The sequence below is a fragment of the Colossoma macropomum genome, unplaced genomic scaffold, assembly GCF_904425465.1.
Source record: "Colossoma macropomum unplaced genomic scaffold, Colossoma_macropomum, whole genome shotgun sequence".
NCBI classification, from domain to species: Eukaryota; Metazoa; Chordata; class Actinopteri; order Characiformes; family Serrasalmidae; genus Colossoma; species Colossoma macropomum.
In genome coordinates this window covers 23,669,668-23,697,504 of record NW_023494784.1, presented here as the reverse complement: position 1 = coordinate 23,697,504, position 27,837 = coordinate 23,669,668, and the positions used below count along the sequence as shown (strand labels likewise).

The 27,837-nt window shown below is 39.4% G+C and overlaps 1 protein-coding gene across 1 annotated transcript; it reads left to right on the top strand.

Annotated features, from left to right (window-relative positions):
• Positions 1–4,874: 4,874 nt before the first annotated feature.
• tent5c (terminal nucleotidyltransferase 5C) lies at positions 4,875–7,612 on the top strand. The gene is made up of 2 exons (XM_036561070.1): positions 4,875–5,030; positions 6,305–7,612. Exon 2 carries the CDS (start codon positions 6,336–6,338, stop codon positions 7,494–7,496), a length of 1,161 nt encoding a protein of 386 aa, XP_036416963.1. The 5' UTR covers positions 4,875–5,030; positions 6,305–6,335; the 3' UTR covers positions 7,497–7,612.
• The last annotated feature ends 20,225 nt before the right edge of the window (positions 7,613–27,837 follow it).

Here is a 27,837-nt window from a genome sequence, read left to right as displayed (position 1 = left end):
TTTAGATCTTAAAGATCTATTGTTATGATATGAGCTTGTAACAATAGCAGAACCCTGTTTTGGTATTATACAGAACACTGTTCAAAAAGGCTCTATATTAAACCATCTACAGCACATTCTCCATTGATCTAGAGAACCCTTTAATCATGAGTAACTTTGATCATCTTTGAGTGTTCTATATAGAACCATTTTCTTTACTAAAGAACTGCATGTCATACTATAGTTTTACAGGTACAGTAACAAAAACAGCCTGTTAACCCCTTAAAATCCCAGGCTTTTTACATACTAAGACTTATTATTCAGTAACTCCCGGAACTTTAATGCAAACTGCCTGAGTTATTGTTGGTTATAGAAGTGTGTAATAAAACTCTGGGCCCACTGGCAGGTTCTGCCTATTTAAGGAGTTAAATTGTAAGGGATATTGGTTGGTCATGGTCATGTAAAAATTAATTATGACGTTTTTTGTAGATCAACCCACAAAAGTGGACGTAAGAGAAAAAATACTAGAAAATGTATGATATGGGCCCTTTAGCTGAAGTGTTTCAGTTAAAATAGCTCATTTTAAAGCATAGCAGCTTTTAGAGAAAAACAATATATCAGTAGATACTTAAGATTTATTATTGATGAAGAGCATTAGCTATGTTGAAGGACTGATTTGTGCTTCTTCCTGCTCATTACATGTCTTGGTTTGAGGTCCAGATTGGAGTTTCCAGCAAAAGCTGAGTGAACATACACCATACTGACTGTCCTAAAACTGTATTAATGTGTTTCATACCTCCCAGATGACATTACCAATGCTGTGATTAAGTGAACCCTTTCTTTCCAGTGTCTGCAGTTGTGTGTTAGTGTGCTTATGCTATTAGTCATCTTGCTGTTTTAGCTGTTCTGGTTTGGCTAAATAGGCCAGTGTGCAAGTTTCAAGATGGAGGTATTAAACCAATCAGAGGACGATGATGAAGCCAGATGGTCACATTGCTTTAAGGAAGCTCTGGCCTTCTGAGCTTGTAATAAAGCAAGGTAGTCTACTTAGAAATGTGAATGGGGCAGATCAGCTTTGTTCTTGTTTACTCACGTTATATGTCCAAAAGTATCCAGACACCCTTTCTGACCAGCATTGGGCTGTGGAACTGCATTCTCTGGACTGATGAGTGATGGAGCACCATCAAATACCTGTGGGATGAGTTGGAGTGGCATTTGCAATCCAGAACTAATCGTCAGTACATGACCCCACTAATGTTCTTGTAGCTGAACGCAGTCAAATTCTTACAGCAATGTTCCATCCCTAGTGTGAAGCCTTTCCAGAGGAGTAGAGGCTGAAAGGAGCAGGCAAAGGAGGCACAGCCTGCCTATTAATACCCTTGATTTCAGAAGAAACGTTAGATGAGCAAGTATCTACAATCTTTTGGATGAACTGTGTACTGTAGTTATTTACAGTTGCTCCAGTTGAGCCTCCCAACTAGATGCCTGGTTTGTTTGGTTTGGTTTAAATACATCTCTACCTTTATCACATTGTTTTTGTGCTCTCTAGGCAATCCTGTTTGTTATGCCTAGACCACTTAGGATGCCATTTACTCTGTTGACATGCCTAATTTGATCTTAGTGAGGAGCGTCACTAGAGGGCTCCAAGTGTCATCATGTCTTCAGTGCTTATGTTCCATGTAGTAAAAGCCCAAGAATGTGCATGTCCCACAGTCTACAATCAAGCAATGGTAATATTCTCCATAAAAGTGAATCCTGAGAGACAGATTCCATCCAGCCTGGCCAAGAGACGATGCAATGTTTCTGCAGTTAAGATAACTGATAACCAGTACAGCCAAGCAGCCTCTTCTGAAGGTCGTGAAGGGGAGGTGGGTTATGAATATGTCGCTGTGAGTCATAGGGTGGAAAGAGGAGGGGGAGAAAAAAGAGCATTTGCGTGGACATCTGCAAAAGTAGTGGAGTGTTTAATGTGTTAATGGTCTGTGTGTGTCCTGTGTGTGTGCGAGCGTATGTGCGTACGTCTCCTCCAGTGTGTGTTTAATGTGTTAATGGTTGCTGGTTAACCATCCGTAGTATGGACAGTGACTCACTTCCACTTGGCGACGAGCCCAGCTGCAGCAGGTGGCACAGCTCCTCCTGAGAATTAAAATGTTCACCTTTGGACGAACCATCGTTTCGTTGGTCTTTGTTTTTTTTTCTTCCCTCCCTTCAGTGTCCTCTTGATGTTTGTTTATTCTGTTTTGTGCATCTGTGCACCAGACTGCTTGTTAAAGTTCATAGGTCTACATCAGGCCGTGCTTTGAGTCAGAGGGTTTCGTCCTAATCAAGAGGTCTGAGTATTACCAAGCCCGATTGATGCTTGAACACAGATGATCAATATGACAACGATCATCAGTGTCACTCACGTGGCAAACGGTTTTCCACGTCTCGGGTCATTTTTCCACTCTTCCTAGATCATTTGGAATGCTGGAAACATAACATCTTTATTCTGCACAACGTTCCACTTACAGGAACGTTTTGAACTGATGCATTGGTAATGAGTTACGACTTTCAGAGCACTTCCTGCGTCATGACTCATTTAGCTTTTTTCAAAAAGTGGGGGAGGTGATGTCATTGATGTTTGCCTATGTATCAAATCGTTATTGGAAAAAAAAGGTGGGAGTCACTGACCCCATCTCATTTCTTTATTACTTTTTTCCCTTTCTGATAACACATTATTAATGTCACATCCAGCAACTTCCCCTCGTCAGATAGGAGTCTTTCTGATTTTGCTTTGTCATTTTAGCATGTTTATCTGGTATGTAGCAATATACAGCATAAATGACTCAGAGACTTTTCTTTCTCTGTGGAAAGTGTCTTCAGTTTCCCCTGCACCTGGATATCTCTTGGTTTTCAGGCCACAAGTTACTTATCATCTTACTCACCATTAAAACTAATTAAAATGGACTTTCCACAAGACTTTTACAGTGAGAATGGAAATCCACTGCTGTGCTCTTTGTGAGGAAGTCAGTATGGACGACAGGACCCGAATGAGGTCAAGCTCACGGTCACTTTTTATTTTGGTTTCAGCATGCCACACACTTAAGTTAAAGGGGAATTCCACCACTTTTTAAAAATTTTGGCATAATTAAATGGTTGAGATGTGTGTGTACATGTATGTCATGAATGAGAGGTACATGCAAAACAAAATAGGAAATGTTTTTTTTTTTTACCAGGTTTACCACTATCATTATCATCATTACATATAAAAATTCCTAAGCCACATGTAGGTTCACTGGAGGTTTTGGATAGTAAATAAAATGCCTATGTTTGAGTTGTAGACATCACAACCCATCTCAATGTATGGCCTTCCAGCACTGCTCCACAGACATCATTTTAAACGTAAGCCAGGAACCACAAGCACTAACTGGGCAAAGTTAAAGCATGACATGAGAAAATATGACAATTATACATCCTTTTTTAGTTCCTCCGCAGTAAACATTAAGGAAACTGTGGGTGGAGAGTGGGAGAGTGAGAGGCAGAGTGAGTACGCAAATGGGGCGACCCTGGGATTACCCTTTAAGAAGGGGAAGTAGAATAGAGAACATTAGAAGACATAGTAGAATAACTGAGCTACTGCATGAATCAGCACAGTCTGCCCTGCACATTCGAAAGAGAGAGGGAGATTCCTATGACTTTTTTTTTTTCCTTTTCTGTCTGTCTCAGCCTTCTCTTCCTTTTCTTCAGAGTTTCTCTCAGCATTTTTTGAGCAATGCTGAGAGAAAGCTCTTGCATCAGATGTGACAGAAAACAGGTAGCTAAATCCGGGTCAACTACTTAGGAGTCTGAGGGAGAATTTGTATGAATCAGAATGTAGAAACTCTGACTGGGAGGGAGGATCATACCTCACATGTTGGATATCTCACCACCTTATGCAACATAATTTTGATCTGTAGCCTATAGTCAGATTTCCTAACTTCATAATCTCAGTCTCACCACCTATATTAAGCAAACTGGATTTTGCAACAATAAATGCACAGCAATTTTGTTTCCAGCTGGAGGCTTCTCATGTGGCATACAGCTCAGCAGGTTTTGGAGGTTTAAAATGTATAGACTGACAACCCAACTGAATTATGAAACAGTAACCTGAGGAAATACATGAGAATTTAACCCCTGGTGAGTGTGGAAATATGGAAATGTACATTTGAGGAGTAAAATAACACAATTTCTAATACAATTCCATTGAATTTCAAGATTCATTTTGAAAATAAACCAGCATTCTGTTCACAGGTTACCATAGTAACAGGCATCGGATCTGGGATATGAAAAGTAGGCCTTCATTTGAGATTCACGAAAAAGGGACTAGACAGTAAAATGTAAGCAAAAGAGTTAAAAAAAAATAAATGTAAAAATATTAAGAGCATTGTTGGGAACATTTACTCTATTATAGAAGAGAGAAAAAATAAATGTACAAAACTACAAACATACCAATTTATATTTATATTTCGCAAATATATAAATATAAGTAGTGCGTGGCCTCTTCCGCTCTTCCACATGCTGAATGAAGTTCAACCTACGCGAATGGTTACCGGGCAACGCAAAAACCTGCTCAGCCAATCACAGGCCGGCTGAGCGCATTGATACCACGCAGTAGAATCCTGTCAGCTTTTGAAACTCACAAGCCTGAAAAGCCGTAGACTTTCACATCAAACGATCTGTGGTAAGAATAAAGAGTATAATCTAAATATTTGAAAACATTGACAGAACTTAAAAAAAACTGAATGTATTTCTTTTTCCAACCACAAGACTTGAAGATTTTGCCGCACGTTTGGGGTATATAGTGCGGCGTGGTCATGGGCAGTGTGCCGTTTTATTTTTACCCAGTGAGCTATTCGGCTTAAAAGAAGGCGGTGCAGCTCTGCAGCCCAGAAGCGCTGGATTCTTTATGTGTGCGGAGTGCGCGGTCGTTCGGCCAGCTGGGTGGATGGAGGTCTGGACACAAAGTCTTAGCTAACGTCCGTGCGGTACTCTGCTTACCGTGTTACTTGGAGTGGATTCACGTTTAACAGCAGGTTTGAGAATTTCCTGTTTTACGGAGTTAATAAAGCAGCTGTCGCTCGCGCTGGATGTTTGTAATGTTTAGGCTGTTTTGAGTCACAGCGTTGACAAAAGTTCATATTCGTGTGTGGCTGTACCTCAGTGCTGACCGGGGCTGACTTGATTAGAGTCAGTTAGGTTTCCTGGTTAGATTAGAAAGAAAACCTGCTTTTACTCTGTGGGTTGAGCCGTGTGTTGTTTGTGATGGCCGCTGTTAAAGAAGTGGAAATATTCCTGTCAGGTTCGGACATGACGCTAGAAGCTCCTGGGGAGCCTGGAGAAGAGTGGCTCGGGCAGAGCTATCACGTGCTGCCTCTTTAAAGCCGTTACATGCGCTGCGTGCTGTTCGTGCAGGACGTTTAACCCCGAGATTCTGAAGTTTTATTTTATGTGTGACTGAATCGCGAAGGCTGAAGTTTTAGCTGCGCTTCTCTAACACGTTGGGCTTCATGTAATTTTGGAACACGCTGACTCTGCGAAAGCGTTTGCTCTCACGTGTTTTCTCGCCATGACGGATTATTAAAGTAACGTCACTGTTTTAAAAAAGGTTAAATCTGCTTTATTTTAAATGGTCTGTCTGTTTTGTACGCCTGTGTCTGAACGGGGAAGGTGTCGTGTAAACAGCAGGTCTCTGCTGCGAGCAGCGTTGCTGTGTCTGAGTTCTCGATTGTTGCTGAAAGCTGCTGTGCTCTTCTGGAAACTGGGGGAGTTAATGTGGGCTTTTGGTTTTCTGTGACTGTGGTGGTCTGGTCCAAAGGCAACATTTTTATCGCCATGACCGAGCGCGTTGTCCAAGCTGCTTTGTCGCTCGCAGTTTGTCTAGATACGGTGTCACTTAAAGTATGTAGTCCTGATAAAGTTAGAAGATTTATAACTATTAAACATTTTCTGCCAAACACACGAAGCAACAAACAAATGAACTCGCTGAGCTTTTTCCCCACCTAGTCATCATTTATTCTTCTTTATGTGCTTTAGGTTACCCTAAATTGTGTATTTGTTAGTTTTTAGCAGTTTACGGAGCTTGATGACCCCAGTTATGATGCTTCTTTCTTTGTATGCTTTGGTTTGACCCTAAATTTTGAGTATTATTTTATTTTATTTTTTTTTTTAGTTTATTTATCTCTTTTATTGCAGTTTCTAGTGAGCTTAATGAGCTTTCCCCCGTAGTTATCATTCTTATTTATGTATGCTTATTACTAAATATCAAATAAGTATTTTTAAAATGTATTTTATTTTCTCTTTATTGCAGTTTGTCTGAGGGAATATCAAGGAAGGCAAACATGGCTGAAGCCTCATCAAGCAGCGAGAGCAATTCTTACAGCGTACTTACCTGGGACCAGGTGAGCCGCTTGAATGAGGTGCTGACCGAGGCAGTGCCTGTCCATGGCCGCGGCAACTTTCCCACCCTGGAGGTGCGGCTGAAGGACATTGTCCAGATGGTGCGTAACCGTCTGGAGCAGAGGGACATTAAAGTCAAAGACATTCGCCTAAATGGCTCCACAGCCAGCCATGTGCTGGTGAAAGACATTGGATGGAGCTACAAAGATCTGGACATCATCTTCAGGGTTGACCTCCCCCAAGAAGCACAGTTCCAACTCATCAAAGATGTGGTGCTGGGCACTTTATTGGACTTCCTGCCAGAGGGGGTGAACAAAGAGAAAATCACACCCATGACCCTGAAGGAGGCTTATGTGCAGAAACTGGTCAAGGTCTACACCGAGCAGGACCGCTGGTCACTCATTTCTCTGTCCAACAACAACGGCCGCAACGTGGAGCTCAAGTTTGTGGATTCAATCCGCAGGCAGTTTGAGTTCAGTGTGGACTCCTTCCAGATCATTTTGGACTCACTGCTGTCATATTATGACATCTCAGAAAACCCCATGTCTCAGCATTTCCACCCCACTGTGGTTGGAGAGAGCATGTATGGTGACTTTGCTGTTGCTCTAGACCACCTCAGGAACAAGTTGATTGCTACCAAAAGGCCGGAGGAGATCCGTGGCGGTGGGTTGCTGAAATACTGTAACCTCCTAGTGAGGGACTTCAGGCCCACGGATGAGGAGGAGTTCAAAGCCCTGGAGCGATACATGTGCTCTCGGTTTTTCATTGATTTTCCTGACATCGGTGAGCAGCAGAGGAAACTGGAGGCCTACCTGCAGAGTCACTTTGTGGGTGAAGAGAAGAGCAAATATGACTACCTCATGATCCTGCGACGGGTCGTGAATGAGAGTACAGTGTGTCTCATGGGACACGAAAGAAGGCAGACACTCAACCTCATCTCACTCACAGCTTTCCGGGTGCTGGCAGAACAGAATGCCATACCAGATGCATCCAGTGTCACTTGCTACTACCAGCCAGCGCCTTATGTCAGAGACTTGAACTTCAGTAACTACTATGTGGCCTCTTGTAACCAGTCCATTCCAACATGGCTGCCATGTAACTAAGACACTCGACAGAAGATGCTTTGTTAATGGGAGAGGGGGGATGAATGGTACTTCCCCACATGAGCATAAAGATAAAGTATATATTTAAAAAGACAAGTTTTTTTGTGTTTTTTGTGTCTTTTGGAGGGGGCACTTAGCTTAATTCTTATCTTCAGAAGTGTCAACCATTTGGATCCAAGATGATAATATTTTTAGTGCTATGATTTCATATATATATATATATATATATATATATATATATATATATATATATATATATATATATATATATATATATATATATACTGAAAGTTCTCCTTTAAATTGGTTTTTGTTGGCTATATTTGTGTCTCTGATGTGAGTAATGCTTTTTTCTTGCTGATTGAAATTCTCATTGTGCCTTAACGCCTCCCTAACATAGATGTTAAATACTATGAAAAAAAAATCTTTAGCCTTTAATAAGGGGGGAAAAAAGTTTGAGGAACAGTGTTAATACTTCTCTTGTGATAAAATGTAAAGCAAAAATATCAAAAAAAGCCAAAAATTGTTAATATAAATTGAAAAAAATTACAAGTTGTTTTGGGGGGAGACAAAAATGTGAGCACTGGCTTAAACAGCAAATTCCAATGAGTCATTTGTTTTGTTTATTTTTTTTCTTTCTTGGTTTTAAACTACTGGTGAGCTGCTAATACTAAGCTTAATGAGCATTTTAACTCTTCCTGTTGCTCAGATAATCATGATCAGTCATAGTGTGGTGAAGGAAGCTGCCAAGTCTGTTCTGAAGGGTACAGATGTGAAAGTGATATAGTTGACACAGCATTTGTAGCAATGTGCTTCAGTCTCTTGCTCCTGTGCTTGGTGGGTGCATACAAAATATTTTTAGTGTTTCAGTACAGATGGGTTTGTGATTGAAATGGACTTGGAAATTTGGGAGGGTTTTGGCTGCATCTGTTACAGAAACGAGACTTTCATTCGAGTAAGTGACTTATGCGTTGGTTTAATTTCTAAATGAAACTGGGAGTCTATGTATGAGAGAGCAAGAGTGAGTAAGTTGGTCCCTTTCCTTAAAAGGATAAGCCGTTAGGTGTCCGGTCCTCTTCAGTCTATCACGATCCTTAGCAGGCTTTGCATTGCTGTGTAACGAGACTCCACGCTGGTGTCACACTGCTCTAAATTTATCCGGCGAGGCACAGGGGGAATATGCCTACGCTGGAGCTGGTAGGGCAGGCCTTCTGCTGTGACGAAAACCTTACATGTGCGTGTGTCGCGTTCCTTCTCATGTGAGGGGTGACCAGGCACCCTATGCCCCCTTGTCTGGTCATTGGAGAAGAGAGGAATAGGTGAGGCAGGGCCATATTTGCAGAAACCTTCAGCTTGGACTGTGTTCCATTTATGGATTTCACCACTGTTGTGATTAATCTCTCGTGCTCTTGGTTTTGATCCATATTAAGCATCAGCGGCTCTTGCTCCATTCTGATTTAGAGCTGTTCCTGTCACATTAGTCTTCCGTGGAGCTCCCACTTAGACAGGTTACAAATGTCAAATGGCCAAGCTCTGTATTTTAAACTGTAATTTTTTTAGAATGTAGGACAGTAGTTGACACCAGTAAGGCTTTGCTGTGAAAAGCTATCCAGATTTTGCTGCATGTCTGAAAAGCTTTCTCCTGCACTCACTTAGTACATTGAGAGAACTGGTGGAGACCCCTCTGGCTGCTCTTATGTAATGGCTAACAGCTGCCCCAATGCCCCTTACTAAGGCTCTTCCTTTCTCTTCTCTCTGCTTGCTCTGCACGCACAGCTGCTGCCGGTTCAGCTTGTACAAGCACACTCGCACACACTTAGATAACCTGGAGAGCCAGGCTCAGCCTCTTATCTGCTTCACACACAGACTTTGGAGGGAGGAGGGAGGGGATGGGTCACAGTAGCCTCTGCAGGCATGGGTCACACCCCTGGGTCAGAGCATTTTGAACCCAGGCTGCCTTTTTTTGTTTGTTTGTTTGTTTGTTTGTTTGTTTGTTTGTTTGTTTTTGTTTTGTTTTTTCCCTTCTCCCTCTTTTGGCTATCGGTTATTGTTTTTGTTTGTAGAAATGTAGACTGTGGACCAATGTTTGAACCAGCAACAAAACTCTTAAGTGCCTTGACTTTTGGCAGTGTGTTTTGAATGTATGGACTAAACATTGACAGTGATGTTCCTTTTTTTTCCCCCTTTTCTATTTAAATGAAGGGGGGAGTGATGTCTTTTTTTTGTGTGTGTAATGTGAAAAGTGTCAAGCTTAAGTTTGGTCCTCTCTGGTCAGTCCTCACATCCTGCTGCCTGGCTTTTCTCAAACTTAGTTGTCTAGTCATTCCAGTTATCACTTGTCTTGCTTTGTGGTTGTATGTTCCGTTTTATTTAATCCCCCCACCCCAAGCCAAAGCTGAACATTGGGTGACAAGGTATTGCTATATCTGAAGCTGAATGACACAGATGAATAGTCACCACAATAAATACATGCACTTTTGAAGCCTTGTTTTACTCCAAAACCCATGTAGCTGTGTAAGAGTATAAGCTCTGAATTACACATGAGGAAAGGAGGAGGATGGATCTCAGGGAGATATGATGAGTTTGTGGGTAATTTAACTTAAACTGTGGTTTGCAGCCTATTTCTGTTCCAGTGTAACCCATTATTTGCATTTAGTGGAGTAATTTACACATGTCCCTAACTATCTCCTGCTCTTTAGATAATGTTCATTTCTTTGGCTGTCAGTGGTCTTAATCCCATGAAAAAGCCTGAGAATTGGTTGGTCAAATTCTGCTTGTTTAAGGTTTTGAATCAGATTACTGTGCTCCACGAACATTTGAGCTATCCCTGACCCCCTAAATACAGCTGTAAGATATGTTTAAGACCACTGATGTGATCTGTAGATGCTGGCCCTGCTGTAGCTCACCTTGATTTGCTCATGACTAGCTCTCATTGGAACACCCAGCTTAGCATGTTACTTTCTTATCTTGCCTACATGAGCTTTACCCACATAATGCCGAACATGATGTGACTTGGCTTTAACAGTTCTTATTCAAAGGGTTTGTAAAATAGGTTTCTTGTGAATATGGGGTGGGGGGTTTGAAACAGATGCATTTAGGCTGTTCTGTTCATACTAATGCAAAAGCAATTAGTTCTGTCAAATGGAGTGGTGTTTTTTTTGTTTGTTTTTGTTTTTTTCTCCTTGCTGTAATTCCAGAAGAAATGCCCAGTTCTAGTGTTCTTTTTCCTCTCTATGGATGAAGACATTTGAGAAGAAGAGCTTTGCTTGTATGTTGCACTACAGCTTGACATACATAAATGCGTCTATCGTTGTTTGATGTATATTTCCTGTTCTAAGGTAGGGGCTTTTTCTGTTTTTGACTCTTGCCTAGAGTATGAGTTTCGCGGATGCCAGAGGGCCTTTTAGAAGCTCCTTTGCCATGTTGCAGGAAAAGTTGTGGGATTTGCAGTAGATGCTGTTTACATTTTTGTTTCTACCTATTGTTTGTCTGACGATGCCAATGATTGTGAGTTGAAAAGGTTAATATATGGAAGTGTTGCACTATATATTCTTTTGAATTTCATGGGAAAGAGCTTATGTCAGCTTGTGATTTGAGAACTATGAAGATGTTTCCTTATTGCCATTTGATTTTTTTCAGCACTTTTACCTCACTTTAATTTTCCTTTGGATGGAACTGAACATCAGGAAAATGTATGAGGAGGGGAAAGAAATAAAAGTATTGAACCCCACATTTGTTGTATGCCATTCATTTTATGCTAGGATTTATTTTGTAGTAGTTCATTATGTATTTATCCTTATTTTTAAGGCCATATGGGTGCATTTTAAAGTGAATACCTTTTAATATTTTGTCACTATGTTTATACTAGTAAACAAGAGTTTTAATTCATTCAAATGAAACTGTTTTTGATGCTCAGCTTGGTCTTGAAGTCAACATTTCAGCTCTGAAACCATGATGGGTAGAAGGCTGGTATTTTGACTGATGTGTAATGGTAGTCACTGGTTCCAAGTCCTTGAATAAGTTGTAATACTCCTGGAATAATGCCTTCCTGTTCCACATCAGAACACTTAAATTCCATCTGGCCTCCAGCAGTCTCTCATCATGGCCTTGCTCCACTGCCTCCTGCACACTCAAGCAGAGCTGTGAGTCAGCAGGCCAGCCTGCTGAAACTCTGGGTTTGAGTGGTGTTGGGCCATGTCTTAGTCTGTTGGTAGAAGCAAAGTTCATATGTATTTTTATTAATCATTTTAATCTAATCTTCTAGACCTATTTGTGTTTTGTTGGATTGATTCAACATTTGGTTACTTCTCTACATCGACAACGTTTAAAACATTTTAATCAATGTACAACAGGTCTGCCAAAGTGCATCATTATCTGCTTTGACCTAAGAATAAAGTACACAGACTGCTTTTAAACAGGGTGTGTCACAGTGGGGGTGGCAGTTCTTCTATTCATAATCGCTACATCTTCATCTTTTTAGATCAGACTGCTTGCAGACGCCATTGCAATGAATTGGTCTAAAAATTCCACAACAAAAAAAGTCTTGGGAATGTTCACACAGGGTTTTGTTATGGCATGACTCCAAAATCCGATTTGTCGGTGTGATGTGTGGGAGCATTTCTCGGTAACGTTACTGATTTCCATCCTCATTTCCATCCTGCAATCAACTATATAATACTCTTTTATTGGAATACTGTGTCTCATGGCAATTTTCATTTTACGGGCGTTCTTGCTTTCATAGCAGCTCAAATGAAGTAGTTTGGAGAAATGTCTTAGTCAGAAGAGGCTGTGCTGGTGCTGCTCCTGTGTCCTACTTGTTCTTGTAAGTATTTAATCTGTAATGTTTTTATTCCTCTGGCTCATTTTTTCTTTCAAACATTAAAACATGGGTTCACATGTATCTCTGATAATACTGGAGCATTGAAGCTTCCAGCTAGAAACATCCCACACTACATGTTTATGTGAATGGCAGGTGCATGGCGATCAGAGGACAGTCAAAACATGGCCAGGCCAGCGAGAGGACAACAATCAGGTAACAAAGCCCTATTTCTGGAATATTGCTGAAAGACATAAGCAGAGAGAGACAATGAAAACACTACACAGCAGAATGCGAGCGAGAGCGAGAGAGACAGAGACAATCCTGAGAGTATCCTCCCTCTCCGTTTATCTGATCACCACATGCTTTAGGTCATTTGCTTTTTCTTCTCATAGAGCAGATTTTATAGAAGCAAAAAGTAGTATTTTAGTATTTTTATTGCAGTGAAACATAAAGGCATATACCACTACCAAATATAGGGTGGGTTTGGTATATTTAGGAAAATTTTAAATGGGAATTCCACTGATTTTTCTGCATAATACAATTCAGCTTTTAGAGGCATTAAACTCTATAGATGTCTGGTTCCTGTCAACACCACTGTGAAAAAGTCTGACTTGGTGAGTTTCTCTGGAATGGAGCATTTCACATCAGACCAACTACAAATGAAAATGTTTGCATCTTAACGATTTAGTTATGCAAAACTTGATGGAATTCCCCTTCAAGAATGTCCTGTATATTTACATTTTAGCCAGTGCTTTCTAAATTAGAAAAAAAAAAATGCTAATTAGAGTAAAGTAATGGTGTTGTCATTCAGGGGTTACAAACCTATGTGTCCCATATTACCTGAACCAACCTTACATAATGACAGGATACAGTACAGGATGTGTAGGTTTCTGTACGTAAAAATGGCAAGTGAGAATATCTGTTGCTTCTATCAAACTCAAGAATTTACCAGAAGAGTAAACACAAGATGCACACAATCTACCGTTGGTTTTTAATTTCAACTGCCATTTTCAAACATTGTGTTCTGTCTTTGTCTTGACATGTCAGTCTTATGCAAGCCTAACAGGCTTGTTTGCTTCACTTTTCTCAAGAAAAACAGAAATAACATAGTGCAATCTTTTTGTAGCAAGTGTCACAAACTTGGCTCAAACAAACTTGTTTTTTCTTGTAAGCCACATCATATATTGCTGCCTTTGTTGATAGTCAAACTGATATTGACTTGCAGGGGTGGAAAATACTAAAGTAATTGTACTTTGTTGTCATACTTAAATATTAATTTGGAAGATTTTTACTTGTCATTTTAATTTTGAATCAAATTTTAAAGGCCAGCACCACGTTTTCTTTTGCCCTTGCCAAGCAATTAAATTCATGCAAATTTGAATGTATTGTTTTTGTTAATACATCCAACCAAATTCATACAATTGTCTAATTAAACAGCCCACAACTATGCTAATCTAAGTGAGGACCAGTAGCACCGACACACCAACAAAGAAAAATATTTATTTGTTAAGACTTTTACTTTTATACACTTGTTTAAATGTACGTGTTTTTGACTCAAGTTTTTTTAAATGAGCAAGATCTTGACACAGTACCCATGTGCTATTTGGCCAAAGGTATATAGACACCCCTCCAAATTAATGAGTTCAGGTGTTTCAGCTACACCCATAAATAACAGGTGTGTTATCAAGCACATAACCATACACTCTCTATAGATAAACACTGGCAGTAGAATGAGTCGTACTGAAGAGCTCAGTGACTTTAAACATGGCACTGGCATAGGATGCCACCTTTGCCACAAGTCAGTTTGTGAAATTTCTGTTCTGCTAGATCTGCCCCAGTCAACTGTAAGTGCTATTACTGTGAAATAGAAGTGTCTAGGAGCAACAACAGCTTAGCCAAAGAAGTTGACCATGCAAACTCACAGACTGGGGTTGCTGGGCACAGTGCCTATCCTCTGTTGTATCACTCACTACAGACGTGAAGTGGTGTAAAGCACGCCACCACTGGACTCTCGAGCAGTAGAAGTGTTCTCTGGAGTGATGAATCATACTTCTCTATCTGGTAGTCTGATGAACGAATCTGTGTTTGACGAATGGCAGGAGAGCGTTACCTACCAGAATGCATAGAGCTAACAGTAAAGTTTGGTGGAGGAGGGATAATGCTATGGGATTGTTTTACAGGGTCTGGCCTCAACCAAATTTTAGGTCTGTCACTACCTGGATGATGTCTATGTGTGTGTGCACATAGTACTACAATCTTTTTTTTTATCTTTGTTTTTCAGTGTTCGGGCTTGGCCTCTTATTACCAGCAAAGGCTAATGTTAATGCTACAGCATACAAAGACATCTTAGAAAGTTATATGCTTCCAACCTTGTGACAACAGTTTGGGGAAGGGCCTTTCCTGTTCCTGCATGAATGTGCCTCAGTGCACAAAGCGAGGTCTATAAAGACATGATTTGATGAGTTTGGTGTGGAAGAACTCCATCGGCCTGCATAGAGCTCTTACCTCAATCCCACTGAACACCTTTGGCATGAACTGGGACCTCGATTGCAAGGCGGCCTTCTCATGTAACATCAGTGCCTGACCTTACAAATGCTCTTTTGACCGAATGGGCACAAATACCCACAGACGCACTCTGAAATCTTGTGAGACATGGATGCTGTTATAGCCACAAAGGGTGGGTGTGGGGCATCTTCATTTTAATCCCAATGGTTTTGGAACAAGATTTACACAAAACTCATGCCATATAGTGTTCTTTCTCTTTGGTATGATTTCACTGCATTTTTCCACCCCTGTTGCCTTGTCACATTGACATACCGCAGAACCAAATTTTTAAGCAACATTCATTTTCTTTATGCTTCATTAAGGTTTGAAGGAGCATTACACCAGGAAACTCAGCAGTCTGGTATGTGATTCCCTACAGTGAAGAACGTTTGGAGAAAAGTAATTATATTTATCATGCGAAGTGCAAGAAAGCAGACAGGGAATTAGCGGCATGTGACTCAGTGGCCTGTGGATGTAACTGCAACCAGAGGCAAGTAAACTAATCTAAAACTTAAGGAAGCTGGCTGCACTCCTTCCAGCTGTCTTTATGGCTGCAAACACAGTGAATTGTGGACCTTTAGGCAGAATCGTCTTTGAATAAATTATTATATTTGACTCTCTTTAAAATGGTATGAGGGGGACTGGATTGATTTTATATGTTTTCTGCTTTCTGGTCTCAATTTTGTGGAAATAAAAAATGAAGTGTTTTGAGGTTGACCTGGAGTGTATAAAAGGCTCTTTGGATAGCATATGAATCTTGTGTGGAATTCATGCATATATTACAGATCACATCTGTTGTTGTGAAGAGCTCCTGGGGCTGACTGAGCGCCCATGCTTAATGTAGCCAAACGCTAACAATCTCTTCAGCCAAAATCCATCTGAAGTCAAGTATCTCAGCACCAGAAGAGATCAGGGGAAGAGTTTGACTCCAGGGCTCTCACAGGGAAGGTAAGCCATGCTTTAGTTTTTGGTTATAACCCACAGTCTGATATCCTGTCATAAAATGGAGAACATGGTCTGCAATGCAATGCTGTTCTTCTTAAATTACAGGACATTGGCGTTTGAGGTGAGATTTTTGTGGTGTAACAGGCACGGCGAGAAGCCAGCCTAAGCCCTGTACTTTAATAGTCTGAGAAAGCCAGCAGCTTAAGCAAACTGGCCTTCTTTGCCAGGAAATGGACAAGCTGCTCAAACAGTGACTGGCTACATCTCTGAAGAGGTGCCATTTATAGGAGTTCAAGGTCCTGAGAAACAGGTGATGGTGGAGGGGGGGCGGCAGATGTTTCTGTGGCCGAAACAGAAAAGGGGGAGGGGGTATTGGGGGGAGGGATGTGGATTATAATGGCGTAGAGTGTTTCCTGTCATGCTTTGTTGTCATTTCTCAGAAGAACTCATATTTCACCCCTCGTTCCTTCTCCCCCTCGCTGCACTAAACTCTAACCATGTGCATATCACACCCAGTGGACCACAGCTCGAGCTCATTCTCAAAGCCTTTCACTCATTTCCTCGATCCATATATCTGGTTTGCCAATGCATTGTACTGATCCGAGTTCTCTGAAGGTTGGGCGAGATGTTCCCTTTAAACATTAAACTAACATCTAAACTATTTGAGGTTGTTTCACCCTTATGATAACTTTCTGTATAGCGCCTCTGTGTGTAGTTTAATGTTGCTGTACCTTAAAGGGGAATTTCACCAATGTTTTCAAAATGTCTGAATAATTCAGTTATTAAACAAAGCCATTCAGATAGGTTTGATGTGAAATGCTCCATTCTAAAGAAATTTACCAAGTCAGAATTGTTTACAGTGGTGATGGTAGGAACCAGACGTCTGAAGCGTTCAATGTCTTTAAAAGCTATATCACAAAACAGTTATTGCATGAAATGGTCATGAATATACAGCCTGATGCCTCAGACATTGTTTTGTGATAAAGTTTTGGCTCAACATGTATTTTTTAACACATACAGGCCTGAGAGATACATGCAAGAAAAAAAACAACGTATTTTCAGGTTTCCCACTACTTTTCAACATTACATACCAAAAAGACATGTGTAGGTTCACTGAATGTTTTGGATGCGTTTTAGACACTGTAACCCCTGGTTCCTATCAATACCACTGTGTGTGTGTGTGTATATAAACAGTGACCCTGAATGACTTTGTTTACATCTCAGCAACTGAATTATGCAGAAATTCTTAAAATAGTGTAATTCCGCTTCAACATCCATTCTCCACTCTGGAAGGCTTTCATCTGGGGCCTACAGTATGAGCACTGTTAACTTTCACATGCTGTATCCATTACACACTTCAAATGTGATCAGCTGTAAACAATGTCAAATCAAAATCAACATCTACATTTTAGCAAAGGAAAAATATACCCTTAGCCTGCCTCATGTTACTCTATATCCTTCACAAAGATGTTAGATGAAAGGTGGTAGACAGAGCAGCTATTCAGATCACTGCAACTTCTCAGTCTCAAACGAGAAGAAGCGTTTTTTAAATTGAACATAAGATTCATCTGATTGTGTACCAGATGTACTTTTGATAAGAAACAACTGGAAATGAATTATCACTCTACCTGTTCAGTCATTAGTCTTCAGTGCTCTGCATTCTTTCCCTCTTTGCATTTCATTAAACCTGTACATTAATAATGATACATTACAATTCTTGGTAACATTATTTCCTCCAGGTATGCATTTTTCATCATCACAAAGGAACATGTCTAATAAATTCTCAGGCTTTCAGAAAGTGAGATTCTTTTAATATTTGAATAAAAAGAACAGCTGCTGAAACTTAAACTGAACTGAAATTTAACCTGAACCTGACAAACCTCCTTACTGTATCACATAGCGTAACATAATCCTCATTTGTGCAACTGTACAAATGTTAGTTTTTTTTTAAAAAGGTTACTATAATTCTGTAATATTCATATCTGCATATTTACACATCTCTTTAGCGCCTTTCACATCGGTTCTTTATTATTCTTTATTCTATTTATTGTATCATAATTTTATTTGTCTGTTCAGTGTGTTACATATCATACATGTGTGCACGCACCAAGACAAACTTCTTATATGTGTAACATACTTGGTGAAGTAAAGTGATTCTGATTCTGATTCTGGAACCTGAGCTCTTTCCTGCCCCACACTGGACAGTAGCGCTTACAGCATGGTGACCCCTGGCTGCCCTCACTAATTTCAGACCTAATTTGAAGATGCTGTTTAGTGTGAGCTACAGTAAGCAGATGAGCACAAGCAGTGTTATGGCCCCAGTATTGATCAAAAGCAGCGTCTGCTCTGTTCATAGGTGCCCAAACAACAGAGCAAGTAGAGCCTCAATTTTACATATTGTAACATCCATATATATATCCTGCTCCCGACTGCTATGTGTCCTTGAAAAAAGTTAAATATGATTATGATTTGCTATTTCATTATTATGACTTAGTATCTCATATCACTGACTTACTGTCTCATAATGTGAAAATCACATTATTATGAGATACAAAGTCATACAAAATCAAAGCCTTTCACTTGTTTCCTGTATTTGATCTGCCAATGCATTGTAATGATCATAATTATGAGATACTAAGTTGTAGTTATGAGACAAGATCTCATTATTTTGAGATAGCAAGTAATAATTGAGATACTATGTCATAATTATGAGATGCTACAAAATAATTATGGGTAACTTTCTCATAGTTATGCCTTACTAAAGATAGGTATATATTTTTCTCAGTGGCAGAAATGAGCTTCCTGCCTAATCAGGTACTCACTACAGTGTTTAGGAACAGGGTCTGTTTCAGTCCAGTTGTGTTTTCTCCAAACAGAATTTTTGTTTAAAAGCCTTAACCATCAATTTAACATTAATTTATAACTTTACCCATTCATATCTGACAAATGCACAAGTAGCATTCATAATAACAATAAGCTTATAAAATATCTCATTAGCTTATGAAATAGCTTATTATGAACTAACTAACAAGAGTTAACTAATTAACAAGAGTTAACTAATTCTAACTTAGTTCTTGTCTGAAAAGGAGAGGCCAAAATATAAGCTCACAGGCTACAAGTACACACACACACACACACACATCATCTAAACCTCTTATCCTTCTGGGTCGCGGTGGGGTGCTGGAGCCTATCCGAGCTGTCATTGGTCGGAAAGCAGGATACACCCTGGACAGATCGCCAGTCCATCGCAGGGCAGACAGATAGACGGCTACAAGTACCAATGTCTTATTATTTCAATGTCTAACCAAGGTAATTAGACCAATGATAGCTTCAGATTGTAACCCCTGATTGCACAATACCACTTTTTCTCTTCTGTCACCGATATTGAAAGCAGAAACAGATAAAAAGAAACAGACCAAAATAGATACCAATCCGATACTTCTCATTTAAAACCTACTAAGCTTTAAATGAGCTGTTTATTTGAAGCACTTCACTTAAGATGAGCATCTAAAACTAGACAATGATGTTCAAACTACTCAAACACTCCACTCCAGAATACCCCACAGAAAGAGATACCCAGCTAACAACATCACATCACACAATGTGAGTGTGTGCTATTTCAGAATAGATTTATTAGAGGACTATATCAGGATTAATCTTTTCCCCTCCAGTATCTGGTCCTGCATCCAGCACCGTCTACTGATATCGGCCCCAAACCAATAACCATCAATACCATCTATATACACTGCATTTTCCTGCTTTAAACCACTTGTAAACATCACATACAGTTTTTGTTTGTTTCTAGTATTCAGCCAAAAGTGGCAGAAAAGCCATCAATTTGTATCATGTTGATTGTAAGTACAATCTCTCTCTCTCTCTCTCTCTCTCTCTATCTCTCTCTCACATGTACATACATTTTTGCACTTTAAACTGTCGCTGTTTGTTTTGTTTGCATCTCAGCACTGTTCTGTACACTGTACAACCACGTATATGTTTTGAACACATAAACAAACACTTAAATATAACTCTTTTCAAACGTCACATTTAATTTGTGAACATCTGACCATGTTTGTAGATTGCGTCACTTTTTAATCACATGGACACACTTATCAAAGCTGTTTAGGTTTCAGACACTTTCACAACAGGCTGTCCAAAGTGTGAGGATCTGCAAGACCACAGACTTCACTTGTGTAAAGTGCACGTGTAACGTAGTTACTGACTGAAAAGGACATGATTAGCTGCAACAGTGAACAAAAAGAGCAATACATTTTCAAACACACGAAATTTTTCAAAGACTGACCATATTAGACCAAAAGGCACAGCAGCACAAAATCTAAGACCTTGTAGAAGTGCATGACGGAAAAAATGCAGATATAACTGCACGTGTTAAGTTCGTTGTTGTCACAGGAATTATCTGAAGAGGTCTGTTATAGAACCACAATGGAAAGAACAGAGACACTATGCAGCTCTGACCACAGATAGAAGCTTATATCACCATTGAGGAGCCAAACACAGTGAGACTCACCAGCATGTTTTGATCTAATGAAAGGGCATGCCTAATGTACTGAAGTTGAAGATATTGGTTTGGAGGTAGTGTGGCTTTGAATCTGAGGCCAAGAACGTTGTATCTGAGAGCTTGAGGCTTTGAATTAAGGGGTTTGTATTTAATTTTGGCCTCCAAAGTGAGCCAGTGGAGTGACCTCAGCAGGGAAGTCACGTGGGAGAAGTTCAGAGACTGTGGAAGAGGCAAACAGCAGAATTCAGGATACTTTATAGAGGACATCTGGAGTTGACCAGTGCTTCTTCTAATGTTGGCCTTACATTGGGAAATCTGTCATTCGCAATGCAATGCTGAACAGACCAAATAAGGCAGTATATGTGAAAACCAAAAAGGCTTTCACACTATACCGCCTTGCCTGTTTTTTCCATTACTGACAAAAAGCACGATGAACAATCCCTCTTAAAAGGCATGACTAAGGCTATAGACTCAAGAACTCCACACAATGTGACTCCAGAGGATGTGGTTATTGCAATGTAGTACAAATAGACAGTGTAGAATCGAGCCCCTCCAACCAAAAACCATACATTAACATTCCACCCTTTTTTTTGGATTATCAATCATTTTGTTTTCTATTTTATTTTGTACAACCTTTTATACTCAAAAGCCAAACAATGCTTTACTTACATTTTAGTAACCCCTTCATTTTAAATACAGGGCATTGAACAATGCCATACCATGCTTATATGATCTTTACAACATACTGTTTTCCATTGCAGGAGCTCAGTTAAAGTAAAATGGTTCTGATTCTAGAATCTGTCATCACTGTTTATTACAAATTCAACTTCCAACTTGTAAACATTTGAGCCTGCAAGAAGACATATTTCTACTAGTGGTGCTTGAGAGAAAAAATACCACCAAAACCACCATATCATGATAAATTTGCTACAAGACACTATTTTGGAAGAAACAGATTTAAAAGCAACAGTTGCATCATGGTTTGCACTCAATCTGAGAACAATGATTGCACAAACTTTAATACATACTGCAGATGTTATATATGCAGCTTCTTTAGAAAACTGACTGAAACTGATCATACATTTTTATTTTTGTTTGCTCATCTTGTGTTATGTTCATCTTGTTGGCCTATTTTAAAAGCAACAGCTCATACAAAAGCCTACTGTTTCAAAAAGAATGAAACCTCATTAAACTTCAAATCAGTGTATTAAAACAAGACACATTCATAGCCTTATTTCTCAGCCTTTTATCACATCAGAGAATTTGACAAACCAACCACTTGTATACTCTTGGCCAGTGGTTACCAACCCTCTATATCTACCTTCCTGTCTAGTTCTGACCACATTCTGCCACACCTACATCAGTTTATTAACTTCTTCAGAGGTCATCGTTCAGCTGAAAGTGGGAGCAGCATATTATACTGTTGCTGTCTAAATAAAAACAGGTATCTCTAAAATGGTTACTTTACAGGAGAAGGCAAAAACGTTCTTTGTAACTTAATGTAATGAGATTTTATTCTAAGCAATTCTGGAGTATTTCTATTGGTCCATTCATCATGAAATTTTCACACGATGTAAAGGACAGCTGCAGTGTTCACATTATGTAGAAACATAAAAATCACAAAAATGAAGGTCCCAGACAGTGATGATATGCAGGTTTTAGCTAAACTCTGCAGGAAAGTGGACCTTCAGGAGGGGAATTGGTGACCACTATTCTAGACACAGATCCAAAGAACATGTCTGAAGGGTGTTCACCTGTTTAGGCCCCACTCACATATGCAAATCAGATAACCAACCTTGTGTCCAAAAATTCACAAGGTCAACTTATTTAAAATGGTAAAAGTTATTAACCCCTTAAAATCCCTTATTTGTATTAGGGATTTATTACTAACGCTTATAAGTAAAATACTACAATGACTACAGTGCAAACTGAGTTATTCTTAGGTTATAGCAGTGTGTAGTAAAACTTTGGACCTGCCGGTGCGTCCTGGCCACTTAACTTATTTGAATTCAAACAAAACGATTTGTTGCTAAAAAAGCTACAGTTCTGATTAAGTATGTAAGTACCTTCATGATTAACTTTCAGACGTTGTTCGCACAGCCATCATAACTACTACAACTCTCTGTTTTTGGTTAAATCCTGAGCCACAAAAATGTGAATCAGTATTTGAAATAGTGGAACTGGTGAGATTTGTATTATGATCCAAACTTTATGGTTCCTAACACTCACTGCAGGCAGGTCCAGTTTTGAACCTGCAAAGACCCTTAGAAACATTTCACTTTGGGTGCCACATTGATCACATTGTTTTTAATGCAAGAATGAAAAGTCAAGTTAAAGTTTATTTATATAGTGCTTTTTACAACAGGTGGCGGCGAGAGAGAGAGAGAGAGAGAGAGAGAGAGAGAGAGAGAGAGAGAGAGAAATTGATTAACAGGACAGGTCCGTTTATGGAGAGATATTATTGAATAATAGTGTAACAACTGATATTCACAAAATGCCTGTGTGAATAGGTAAGTTCTGAGTCTAGTTTTAAATGTAGAGAGTGTGTCTGAGTCCCGAACAGAGTTAAGGAGATGATTCCACAATTTTGGGGCTACGTAGGAAAATGCTCGACCACCTGCTGTGGTCTTTCTAATTCTAGGAACTGTCAGAAAGCTGTTATTTTGTGTGCGGAGCGTACGTGTGGGTTCATATGACTGAATTAATTCACTAAGATACTGTGGGGCCATTTAATGATTTATACATTAAGAGAAGGATCTTATACTCTACACGAAATTTAACAGGTAGCCAGTGTAATGACAACAGGATTGGGGATATATGGTCAAATTTTTTGGTCTTTGTAAGGACTCTAGCAGCTGCATTCTTCTCCAGTTGAAGCTTATTTAGAAATGTATTGGAGCATCCAGCTAAAATGGTGTTACAGTAGTCCAGCCTGGAGGTTATAAATGCACCAGCTTTTCTGCATCGTTTAGGGCTAGAAAATTACGTAGTTTAGTGAGGTTACACAAGTGAAAGAATCTAACAATGTTGCAAATGTGTATCAAAAGAGAGACTGGAATCGAAGATGACGCCTAGATTTTTTACAGTGCTGCTTGGAATGACCGTATGGCCATCTAAATTTAGTTCAAATTTGGAGAGTTGAGATCTCTCTGCTTTGCGTTCAAGTAATAGGACCTCAGTTTTGTTAGGATTAAGAAGAAAGAAATTATTGGTCATCCAGCTTTTGATATTTTTAACACATTCTTCAAGTTTATTTAGATTCAGAGCCTCATTTGGTTTAGCAGATATGTAGAGCTGTGTGCCGTCCGCATAGCAGTGAAAACTAACGCAGAAACTGCAAATTATGTTACCAAGAGGTTGCATGTACAGAGGGAAAAGCAGTGGCCTGAGCACTGATCCTTGGGGGACACCATATTGTACTAGCATACGATCAGAGTGTTTATTGTTAACACTTACAAATTGATAACGGTCAGTCAGATAGGATCAGAACCAGGACAAAGCCTGTCCTTTGACTAGTCAATGTTTCATTCACTTCTATAATGGTTATGTAAGTAAATATTGATTTTTAAACATTTTTAATAAACCATTTACAATTAGGGATAAAATCAAACAAAATTAAATTGTAATAAAGAACAAAAAATAATTAGTATCAGAATTAGAATAGAATAATTAGAGAAAAAGAAATTTGAATTGGTGCAGTCATCACTTCTGCCTTCTTGATTTGTAGTCATTTATAATATCTTCATATTTTTCTGCCGATATCATGATTAACCTGAATAACAGTTACTGTTCTAATTCTTCATTCTTTACTCATACTGCTCTTCTTGTGTTATTGTTTTGCTGTGTGGTGTTGACCAGAGGAGAATAAGTTCCCTTTTTGTGTTTTAGTTCCTCTTAAGGTTTACTCTTCTTGCTCTTAATGAGTTTTTCTCACTGTACAAAATCTAAATAACAAAGCAATGCAATGATCTGCAAAGCATTTAAACTCTGTCTTTAAATGAAAATAGTGCAAAGACAACATATCAAATGTTGAAATTGTATTGATTTTAGAAAAATATATGCCAATTTTGAATTTGATGACAACACATTTCAAAAAAGTCAGGATGGGGGGAATGTTTACCTTTGTTCCATCACTTATTCTTTTAACAACACTCTGTAAGCATTTGGACACTGAGGAGGCCAATTGCTGTTGTTTTAAGCTTCAATTTGTTTTCCCATTCTTGATATTGAATTTAAGCTGCTCAAGATTTTCATAAAGCGCAAAATATTTTCAATGGGTGACAGGTCTGGACTGCAGGCAGGCCAGTTTAGCACCTGGACTCTTTTACTATGGAACCATGGTATATTGCATGGTAGAGTTTTAACTTGCATTTGTGGATGCATTGTTGTGTTTTTTTACAGACAGTGGTTTTCGGAAGTGTTCCTGAGCCCATGCAGTGATTTCCACTATAGAATCATGTCTGTTTTTAATGCAGTGCCACCTGAGAGCCCAAAGATCACAGCCAGCCAACACTGGGTTTTAGCCTTGTCCCTTACACACAGAGATTTTTCTGGATTCTCTGAATGATATTCTGTACCGTAGATGATGAAATCCCCAAGTTCTTTGCTATTTTGCGCTGAGAAACGTTATTCTTGAATTGTTGCACTATTTGCTCACACAGTCTTTCACGGAGTGGTGATCCCCTCCCCATCTTTACTTCTGAAAGACTCTTTGGGGATCCTCTTTTATACCCAATCTTTTTTTATGCACAACAGACCAAACATAGTGCGGTTTGACATACAAAAAATGAAACAATCAACAAAACAGTGCAGGGAAGATACAAAAAACCCAAAGGGCTTGTACTAGGTACTTTCCCAATTGAATTAACTAATCATGTTACTGACCTGCTAATTAACCTAATTAGTTGTGAGATGTTCCACCAGGTGTTTTTCTTAATATTACCCAACTTTACCAGTCTTTTGGGGCCCCTGCTTTTTTGAAATGTGTTGCTGGCATCAAATTCAAAATTCCAAAAAACACTAAAATTCCTCAGTTTCAACATTTGATTGTCTTTGTACTAGTTTCAGTTAAATATGAGGTTTAAATGATTCGCACATCATTTCACTCTGTTTTTATTTTTATTATTTTGCACAGCGTCCAAACTTTTCTGGAAACAGGGCTGTAAAAAGCGCTATATAAATAAATCTTGAACTGAATTACTGTACATTAAACACAACATCATGGGGCCTTTGTGGCTCAGGGCCCACCAGTGACTTTTACCACTTATAGCAAGAAACGGCTCTGGACCTACAGGAAACAGTGCGGTTATTTGAGGTCACTGATGAAAAGTCCCATGTTTTCCATTGTAGAGAAAGCACAGCCACGTCCACTCTGAAAGGCACCACCCTCTGCTAATGCCTGTGTTTTGTTCACGGCTTTGCTCCCTCGCCGCCTGCTCTGATTCACAGAAAAGCCAAACCAGTTCCATCCAGGAGTTTTGAGTTCACTGTGGCTTCTCACCTCCGCTAATCCCACTCAGACACACGGACAGCGGAGAGAGGAGTGTGAATGATTGATTCATTTTCCTCAGCTTGTACTTCATGGGCAGATGATCTTTCTGCTCTTCAGCCCCTACAAGCTCCTTCTCTAGCAGGCTTTTTAATCCGATTTTCATTATTAAATTGTGAAAAAATACAATGGCAGCAAAATGACTAATGAAATTATATGCCTTTGGATACAGTGTTAAGGTGTGACAAGGACAGGGGTCAGCGCGTGAAGGCTGATTGTGGTTTTAATCAGACTTGGCGTGCTGGTCATTCCTGCTAGTGAAAGGTTTGGAATGAGAAGTGGAAAAAAACAGACACACAGACACACAGACACACACAGACACACACACACAGGTGTACTGCATGATACAAGCAGTTAGCATCCTACCATGCTTTGTGGCATGTATGAAAATGGTGAGTAGGCCCAGCTGACCCTTTGGATCAAGATCGATCAACATCTGTGTAACTTTGAAAGAGGGTTCATTATAGGAGATTCAGTTACTAAGGCAGCTCAACTGGCTACAGTTTCAATAAAGACAGCTATTAAAGTGACATCTGTGTTTTATGGAGTTAAATTTAAGCCAAAATGTATCATATTAATGAAGTGTGATTTGAGGGCGTACATCAGGTTTTGAGTGTAAATTTATTAAAAAAGTGAGGTACGTGAGTAATTTTGGGGTCTTGGTACAGACACTTCCATTTCCAGATGTGCAAATTAGCATTTTGCCTACATTTTGTACTTTTCCTTCATTCGAATCAACCTGTACCAGTTTGTGTTTGTTGGCTACGTGCAAACTTTTCGCAACATTGTTGCACTGAAACCAGAATCAGTGTGCCATGAAATCTGCACCTTACTTGTACTGTCTGAATTGTAGATATGTTACACTTTGTGAACAAGAAGGTAAAAAGGCAGATTTGAACTTTAACCACCATCTTTGTGATATACGTTCTGTTCATTTGGATTAACTTACACAAGTTTAGTTGTCATTTCCTTAGAGGAGGTGTGTAAAGCAACTGTGGTCACTTCTGGTTCTTGACTGCTCAACTCTTCACAGTAAAAGACGCTGTCTTCACTGTTTGCAATTTTTGAAGACGCTTTATTAAAGGAGCTTGATAGCAACTAGATAGAACCAGAGCCGGGAGCCCAGCCACTACTTAATGCTCCCATTGCATTAAAAATGACCAAAAAACGCAAGAGGCTGCCCGAGTAAGGTGAAAGGGGCAAAATGACAAAAACATTAATCATTACAATTTTGCACAAAAGCTTCATATTAACCCATTCATTTTGGACTCGCTCAGGAGCGTCTTCTAGCATCTGACTAACCCAGAAGATATGATCAAGTGGCAGTTCTCCTCAACACATTCTCTGATTGCAAAGTCATTTAGTAGGAAGGGTGTCAGGTGTTCATGACCCAAAAATGACCTTAATCACAGGCTTCACACGCTTCTCTGGGGCATATGATTACAATTCTGGGAAAAGTGCAACGACACTGAAAAGTTCACACATAAGGAAATGAGACCCAATTTGTGAGAGTTAATCCAAAAGAACGTAAAATCCAAATCTGCATTTTTACCTTCATCTTCACAAACTGTAACATCTACAATTCAGACTTTACAAGTAAGGCGCAGATTTTAATGACACACCTTATGATTGTGATTCTGGTTTCAGTGCAACAATATTGCCAAAAGTTTGCATGCTGCAAATGCAAACTGGTACAAGTCGATCTGAATGAAGGAGAAGTACAAAATGTAGGCATAATACTAATCTGCACATCTGAAAATGGAACTGACTGTACCGGGACCCCAAAATTACTCACATAATTTACTTTTTGTTGCACTTTATTTACATTCAAAACCTGATGTACATCTACAAATCACAATTCACAAATATGATACTTTTTGGCTTAAATTGAACTCTATAATACTTACATCTACGTGACAGATAATAGTAATGCCTTTGTATTAGTGCAATGTGTAAGAACAAACAAACA